We start from the raw sequence: 8,506 nt of genomic DNA, 5'->3' as shown, positions 1-8,506 counted from the left end.
ATGTGTATAAATGATAAATGTTAGATTTAAATCCAAATTTTTAAATCTATGAATCATCCATTTTTTTTTTTTGTTTGAAACTTGAATCATCATATTAATGACCGTTAGATTTAAATATGTGAATAAATTTAAAACGTTGGATGGCTATGGGCTAATGTGCATTACAGCTATAGGGCACGACTAACACTGAAATTTATTTAATGTTTCGCATGCACAGTATTTTGCATTTTCAACACCTAGGATTGGTGAATCATGCGGTTGGGACTGATCGTACATTTCTTTAAATATATATATATATATATATATATATTCGCCATAATTTAGTTGAGGATTCAAAAACTTTCAAATGCCCTTAAAATAACACCTCAATTCTACTGCTCCTCCCAACCTTTCTCAATCTTCAACCCCCTTAATCTTGCGACCCAATTTTTCCAAGTTCGAATTTTTTGATTTTGGTTCCCCTCATGAATATAAGCAACATTTTTATTTTATTTTATTTTTATTTGTGCAAGGTGGTGGTCAAATTGAGTAGGAGGAATGTATAACATCAAATGTGAAACGTCATGTTTTGAAAATTAAAAAATAAATTATCACTTGCATCACATGCACCTTTTTCTTCAATGCTGATTAGATGAAAGAAAGAATTAATAAATAAATAAGAACATGGCAAGTTGTTATGAATTTATAGGAATTGCTAAAGTTCAACGACAGAACCCAAGGAGAGATGATGGCATTATTTGCAGAGAGGGGCTCGAGTTTGGCATCTAGAGGCCTGGTTGTTTCTGTGCATCCGACACAAGCCAATTGTTGGAATATGATTCCATTTAGGTTAATATTAAAATATTTATTTATTTATTTATTTTTGAGATTTGATTTCTATATTTATTTTTTCACAGTCGAAAAATTCGAAAGTGGAATAAAAAATTGAGAAAAAAAAAGTTTATCAAAAAGAACGAGCAACTTCAATCGATGATGGCCAGGGCGCCTACGTCCTCCTCCCTCTACAAACCACAAAAATCCACCTTTCAATTCATTATATTTAAAAAAGCAAACCCATATCTGGAAAAAAAAAATAGAAAAAAAGAAAAGAAAGGAAAAAGAAGAAGAAACAAACCCATCGTTCAGTTCATTAGATTTTAAAAATAATCCCATATTTGAAGCGTTGAGAAAGAGAAAAAACAAAACAAAACGAAAAAAGAAAAAGAAAAAAGAATGACCTTTAACATCATTGAGTTCATCCTCTACATGGTTTTCTTCTTCTTCTTACCTTTTTGTCAATGGTTTTTGGCTTGCGTGGTGCTCTCTAGCGGTGGCGTACGGTGGGCGGTGGGTGGTGAGCTACGTATAATGGCCAATTTATAGTGGGCGATGCTTGAGAGAGGGAGATTTGGAAGAAATTTAATTAGGCCAGAAGTTTTTTGCGTTCCCAGGATGTTTTGGGGATTTTCATAAATGGTTTTACGATTTCTTTCATTTTTTTTAATTGAGCTGATGTGGCAGGCTGACTTAAGAGTGCCACGTCAGCCTGTTCGTAGCCCTATTATAGCCGAGCCTACAGAATTACAACTCTCCATTTTTTTTTTTTGGTGACTTCTCACAAAGTTTAAACGTTTTTACAATTTACAATTTTCAAAAGGGATAATTGTACCACTGGTCTTTGGGGTTGGCCTAAATTACGAATTACTCCATGTGGTACAAAACGTTCATGGGAGATCCTTGTAGTAAACTATAATTACAAATCACTCCTTGAACCCGTTTTCCGTCCACCAAGTTAACAGGGTTTGTTAGTCTGCCATGTCATACCCAATAGAAAATCAACATGTGTCCATTACAATAAAAAAAATATAAATATATTAAAAATATAAATAAATAAACCTTAAAATTATTTTTTTAAAAAAAGAAAAAAGAAATAAGAAAATAGTTAAGGGGTAGCCTCCAGGCCACCTTCAGATGCATCTAGGGGTGGCCCGATTCGCTCGAAGGCCATACCAGGCTTGGGGGAGGCTGCGCGCCACCCCTAGAGGTGGTCGGGGGTGGCTGCGCACTACCCTAAGGGGCTGGGGGTGGCTGCCCAACTAGCAGCCACCTGTTCACTATTTTTTTAAAAAAGTTTATAAAAAAAAAATGATTTTTAAGCTTTATTTATTTATATTTTTAATAGATTTATATTTCTTTATTGTAATGGACACGTGTCGATTTCCTATTGGGTATGACATGACAAACTAACGAATTATGTTAACTTGGTGGACAGAAAACGGGCTCAGGGAGTGATTCGTAATTATAGTTTACCACAAAGACCCTTCATGAACTTTTTATACCACAAGAAGTGATTCGTAATTTATGTTAACCTCAAAGACCAATCATGCAATTATTTATTTTGAAAAAGTCAGCCATTAAATTTATACAACTCACATGAATGTGACTGAATGTGTGGATGGGCAGGAGAATGGGCTTCACTTTTTCAACTGTTTACGTACGCTCACAATAACTAAAATGACTTTTGGTTATGATGACTTTTCAAGTCCAACTTCTCATTCATTAAAGTTGAGTTCCCATTCCCCCTATCTGACCTAAGGATAATGCTAAAAATACAACTCCACCCCAACTATTGCACAGCCCCAAGGCACATTGGGGTTGTGCAATAATTGAAATGGATTGGAGTTGTACATGAATTAGGGCCCTCACCTAAATGACGAAAACGATTGCCATGTGAAATTAAAGTCATTAATGGTGTATATCAAACAATCTAAAAAGTAAGAGAGCTGATACATGGGGACGGAAAACCATCCCCCATCACCCTCTTTTTTATTTTTTTAATAAATAAATAAATAAAAATTTGTCCTTCAATGGTCATCAAAGGACAAATTTTGATTGTTTTGGATTAAAAAACCAAAAAGAGGGTGATGGGGACGGTTTTCGTCCCCCACAAATCATTTTCCAAAAAGTAAAATTCAAAGAAAAATATCCAAACACACCTCAGCTCATGCATTATTAGCTTATTAGCTATATTGCAAGCTTAAAGCCCTCCTTCGAACGAAACCGAAGTGGGTGTGTAAGCTAAAACTTGCAACGATTCCTTTACCCCATGATCAACCTAATCAACATTTCTTACTTTTTGGGTAAAAGGGTCATACAACACCAGCTCCCCTTCGCCGTTCTCCATAAACAACTCGCCGTTCTTCCAAAAACCCAACGGCCATTCCAGATTGGGAAAAGCTTCAATCCTCAGAAGCGGAGTCCACGACTCCTTCACACCAAATTCAAGCAGCACCCATATATCAAACAATTTCCCCACCCATTTGCTTTTATTACGCACAACAACCATCGCAAAGATTCGTTTAGCACCATCAGAGCCCTCACATCACTGCGCCTCCCAAGAACACTAGCATCCGGCAACGGCGTCGTCCTGAACACCTCCTCGCTCACATCGAAAGCAACAATCTTTTCATCCTCAACACCGCGTAATGTCCACCAGTAACATACCCCATTTGCATATGCCCAATGTGACCGCGAATTGGGTCTGTTGCAATCGGGCACGTCTCCATCCACGATAAGCTTTCTCCAAGAATCACCGCTTCTTAGCCTATACACCTCCGCCACCCGGTTCAGATGAAGAACTCCCCCGTTCGTAATGAAAACCGACGGATCACGCTTCGGAACATAACGAGTCCGCATAACCACAAACTCATTTCGTTTGTGGTCGAAGCCGAAGCATACAGTGTCCACGTTGGACGCGCAAGGCAAGGCCTTGAGCTCTGAAGTGGCAGGGTTCCAGACAAAGATGTGGCCGCCGGAGAAGTAATCAAAGAGACAGAGCAAGCCATTACAGGAACCCACTATGCTAAGCCCACGTGGGCTTCGTATGGGAAGATTTTGAGGAGTTTGAGAGGCGAAGGCAAGGGTTTGGTAGGAGAGGAAAGAGTAAGTCTGCCTTTGGGGAATGGATGGGGTGGTGAGTTTTACGAGAAGGAGCTGATGGGTGGCAGCGGCGGTGAGAATGGAGTGGTTGAGGAGGTTTTTGGATAGATAATTGGGGTTGCCAATGAGGGAGAGCCAGGATTTGGAGACGGATCTGAATCGGAGAAGAGACTTTGGAGGCAGCCTGGAGAGGATATTGAGAACCACGTCCTCAGGGAGATTGGTGGACATGGCTGATGAGTGATGGCTCTGCTCCGAATTGGCAGGGTAGTCGCGCTTATGAAGATTTCATTTCCGTGTAAATTATGGGAAATGATAGCTGCACAATAGGATGTGCATAACATGTGCACAACCTGTTGTGCAGGAAGAGTTTCCCATAAATTATATAATATTGGGGGAGGAATTCTAGTACAATGGAATGAGATAGATGAATTAGGAAAATGCTAAAATTACAAGTGCACAACTCTAACTGTTTGAGTTCTATTTCAATGTATTTTGAAGTTGTGCACTTATAGTGCATGTATCACTGCCCCATGAATTAATGTATATTAACAAGTAAAAAAATACTAAAAAAACTACTAGTGCACGATTTCAAAATGCATTGGGGTGGTATTCACACGTCAAGTCCTAAGAAGAAACAAATCTCTTATTTAAGCCCAATCATGAAAAAGCTTAAAATTCTATTTAATTTTTCTTTGATTTCAGCCTAATATACATTTAAACAAACATCACTTAGCGTCCCTATAATATTCCTTTAGTTTACTTGCTTACATGTTACTATTTTATTGGTGGATATATATATATAGCTTGTATTTACTTTTTAATAATTTATTATTGCTTTAATTGGCCGGGTTACAAATTTTTATTGGGATGCGTAGGTATAGTAGGTGTGTTATATTTAGGCTTTAGGCTTAATTGGGTTAGACATAACACTAAATGAGCTTTGAGCCCAAAAGTCTGACGACTTAATTTAAAAAGAATTCAAAATTTGAAATGTTTGAAATACCCTAGTTGGCTAGTCATTTATGCTCCGTTTGTTTCGGCGTAAAATGATTTCCGTATTTTCTGGTGTTTGGTAGGGGCGAAAATAATGGTCAACCGGAAAATGATTTCCGTTTGACAAAAAATGCTTAATAAATTTCGGAAAATGATTTACGCTTTTTAAAAGCGTAAATCATTTTCCGTAGATGATAGATGTAGTCGACTCTCTTTTAAACAAGGTAGTCGACTTTTACGTTCAAACAGTTGACTATTACCGGATTTCGACAAGTCAGATTCTGACTCTGGTCAGTGCCGGGATCCGACAAATTAGGTCGGAATCCGGCGACGTCTGGCAAATATCGCCGGATTCTGGGGATACGTGCCAGATTCCGGCCAAATTGGCCGGAGCGGCCGGATCTCCAGCTATCTGGCCGGATCCCGGCTCGGATCCGGCCGTCTGGCAGGATACTGGCAGGAGCGGCTGGATCTCCAGCTATATGGCCGGATCCCTGCTCGGATCTGGCCAGAACGCCGGATCACCGGGCATCTGGTCGGGATCCGGCCTGGATCTGGCCAGAACGGCTGGACCCCTGGCATCTGGCCGGATCCAGCCGTTTTGGCCGAATCTCCGGCCATATGGTCGGAAACTGGCTAGGACGGTCGGTATCCGGTCAACTGGCCGGAATCCGGCCGTTTTTGCCGGATCCCGGCAAAGATCGCCGGAACCTGGCAAAAATGGCCAGATTCCGGTGACTTTTTCCGGAATTTGTATATTGCAAATATTAAAAAATATTTTTATATTAATATTTTTTATTTTGTGAATAAAATTTAATTTTTTTAAATTAATATGATTAAATTAAAATATAAAAAATATTTTTAATTTTCCATCCACTCCAAACACCGAAAATGATTTCGACGGGAAATATTTTTTTGAAAAATGACTTCCCTGAAACTATTTTACGACGGAAACCATTTTACACCGAAACAAAGGGAGCATTAGAAGGTTTCTTTTAGAAAATTTAAATTTTGAATCTTCTCTTTTTGGCTGCATATTTTGAAGGGTTAACAAATTTAAATTTGAATTTATCTTAGTCCCACCACTAGGGAGATTTGATTCTTTTTTCTTTAAAAAAAAAAACACATTTCGAGTAGCCCTCGGATCCTGGGTTATTTAATATTTACTCAAAATGGGTCGTAAGATCAAGTCCGTATAAATAGTATGCACATGCCCCAGAGAACATTCCCACTTAGTGATCAGTCCGCTAGTTCACACAAATCCAAAGAAGTTATCACGAATGAGGCACATGCAGGGAAACTTGCACATGTATCTTATAACCTTGTTTATGCTCGCTGCTGGCACACTTCTTTTAACTATTGCCCATTTATTTTGGAATAATTTTTTTAGGAGGGACAAGTTTTTTACATACTTTTGTCAAATCCTTCTATTATAAAGTATGGCTAGTATCATTTCGATGTGTTTCGATTTCTTCATCCCTTTCTAGTTATGAGAACATAATTAATTTCATCAATAACAATGCATTTTAAATCAATCATTTCTCAAATATAGGGGCACACGCAATATGTTCAAGACAAATCATGTATGTCAATATCCATGAGCAATTACTTACCTTCTACGCTAATATCCAACTTTGGACTTTCTGAAAAGTTGCTTCAAATTTTATACTCGATATTAATATTATACTCTATATTAAATTTTATACTCTATATTTTTTTTTGTCAAATATAAAAAAATATATATAAAATTTTAATAATTTTAAAAGCTTTTCATTATAGATATGACAACTTAATAGTTAATTGGCCTTGATTGCTCAACGAGCAGGTTAGTTATTAGTTATGATTAAGATTTAAGAGAAATGAATCTTTCCATGGTATAGGGTGAAGCAGACATACAACAAAAACAAAACTCTTCTCTTTGTCAATGATGAATTGATATGGGCCACATCAAATGTTAATATAACAAGTTGTTTTTTCCTTTTCTTTTTTCTTTGGTTTCTTTTCCATATTGAATAAAACATTTCCATTCATCCAAACAGGAAAAAAAAAAAAAATCATTTACCCATAATCTAGAACATTATAAAACTGTTCGTGGTCCTATGTCAAAATGAGTATTTCAGAGGAAGAGAGAAAGATAGTTTTCTCTAAGTTGGTTTAAAGAAAATTCTTTTAATTAGGTCTATTAAATTAATATTTATTCTTAGAGCACATGATTCTCACAAAATAGGATTATCTCAATTTCAAGTGTAATGGAGAGAAACGATTTCGTAGTTCTTATTAGATTTTACAATATTATCTGACAGTCTACATATTACCATATCATTTAAAAAATTTAAATGACGTGGCAGCCACGTAATCAACCTATACAAAATCTAATCTAAACCCTTAAAATGTTTCATCTTGCTTCGATTTTCACATGTTCTGTTAATCTTATTAAAATGCACGTAAGAATCATATATTCTAAGGACAGCTATCAATTTAATAGACTAGTTTCGCGGAATTTTCTCCTACTCAATTTTTTTTTAAAAAGTAAACTGCCAGGAAAAAAAAGAAAGATGGGTATAAATTTGGACCTTTTAATGTGAGGGCATGTAACAGAGAAAAATGGGAGTGTGCACAAATCAAAAGCAGAATAAAAAAACATAGAAAGGGAGGAGCAAAGAGAGGAGGAAATGGGAGGAAAGTGATGCAAGAGAGTGAAAATGGTGCAATTTTTTTAATATTACCTGTTGAGGCAGCCGTGTGAAACAGCAGCTTCCTTGGGAAGTCCCTTCTTCCCTATGATTGGATTTGAAAGGGGGTGAAGGCCTACGTGCGTCCACATGGCTTTATGCTAAAGCCCACTCTTTCATCTAGCTGTGAAGATTGAGTTGGAGATGATCGGAGAAGATGGTGAAAATGGGATCATTGTGCTACTGATTGCACATGTGCCACATGCATGTTTTTTGGGCCCTAATATATCTGGGACCCACGTTGAAGAGACAAATCTGATCAACACATTAAGACATATTCTAAGGTGGATCTTGGAGAATCACGATTTGAGCGGAAGTCAATTAATTTTATATGGCAATTAAGAATGATTGGGGACTTTAATTAGGGAATATGATTTTCAATTCAAGTGATATGGAGATAATTTTTTTATTTATTTTTTAAGTAGAAAGAAAATAGAACAAATTAAGGAACTAAAAAAGAAGAGGAGGAAGCCTTTCCAAAATAGGTAGGAGAGGGTCTTGACAAGAAATGAAGAGTGGGAATGCAACTAGAATGGAGTCTGGTTGCTGCCTAATTTACCACATGATGGGCATAGAAGTTAGCAGTTCGGTTGACATGACTAACTATCCAGCTAGATGTAGGAGGAATCATGGATAGAGCTTCAGAGATGAAGGAAGCAATACGCCAATCTTGAGTGTGTTCTGGTTTTTGAAGGGCCAAAGTTACAGTAAGGGAATCACCTTCTAAGATAAAAGAAGAGAGCTGTAATGATAAAGTCAGTTGAACAGCCAAAAGTGCCGCAGAAGCTTCCCCATAAATAGCTGTGCAAGGACGGCTTATAAGAGAAGAGCACTGTATAATAGAACCAGTAGAATCCCGA

The 8,506-nt window shown here is 37.3% G+C and overlaps 1 protein-coding gene across 1 annotated transcript; it reads right to left on the bottom strand.

Annotated features, from left to right (window-relative positions):
• Positions 1-2,981: 2,981 nt before the first annotated feature.
• On the bottom strand, positions 2,982-4,158 carry LOC133860169 (F-box protein At3g07870-like). Its single transcript, XM_062295826.1, has one exon. The coding sequence runs from the start codon at positions 4,147-4,149 to the stop codon at positions 3,250-3,252; it is 900 nt and encodes a 299-aa protein (XP_062151810.1). The 5' UTR covers positions 4,150-4,158; the 3' UTR covers positions 2,982-3,249.
• Positions 4,159-8,506: the final 4,348 nt, after the last annotated feature.

This window comes from Alnus glutinosa, chromosome 2, assembly GCF_958979055.1.
Source record: "Alnus glutinosa chromosome 2, dhAlnGlut1.1, whole genome shotgun sequence".
NCBI classification, from domain to species: Eukaryota; Viridiplantae; Streptophyta; class Magnoliopsida; order Fagales; family Betulaceae; genus Alnus; species Alnus glutinosa.
This window is presented reverse-complemented; position numbering and strand designations above follow the sequence as displayed.

Coding starts and splice junctions, on each gene's coding strand:
- LOC133860169 (XM_062295826.1), bottom strand. CDS start 4,149: ATGTCCACCAATCTCCCTGAGGACGTGGTTCTCAATATCCTCTCCAGG.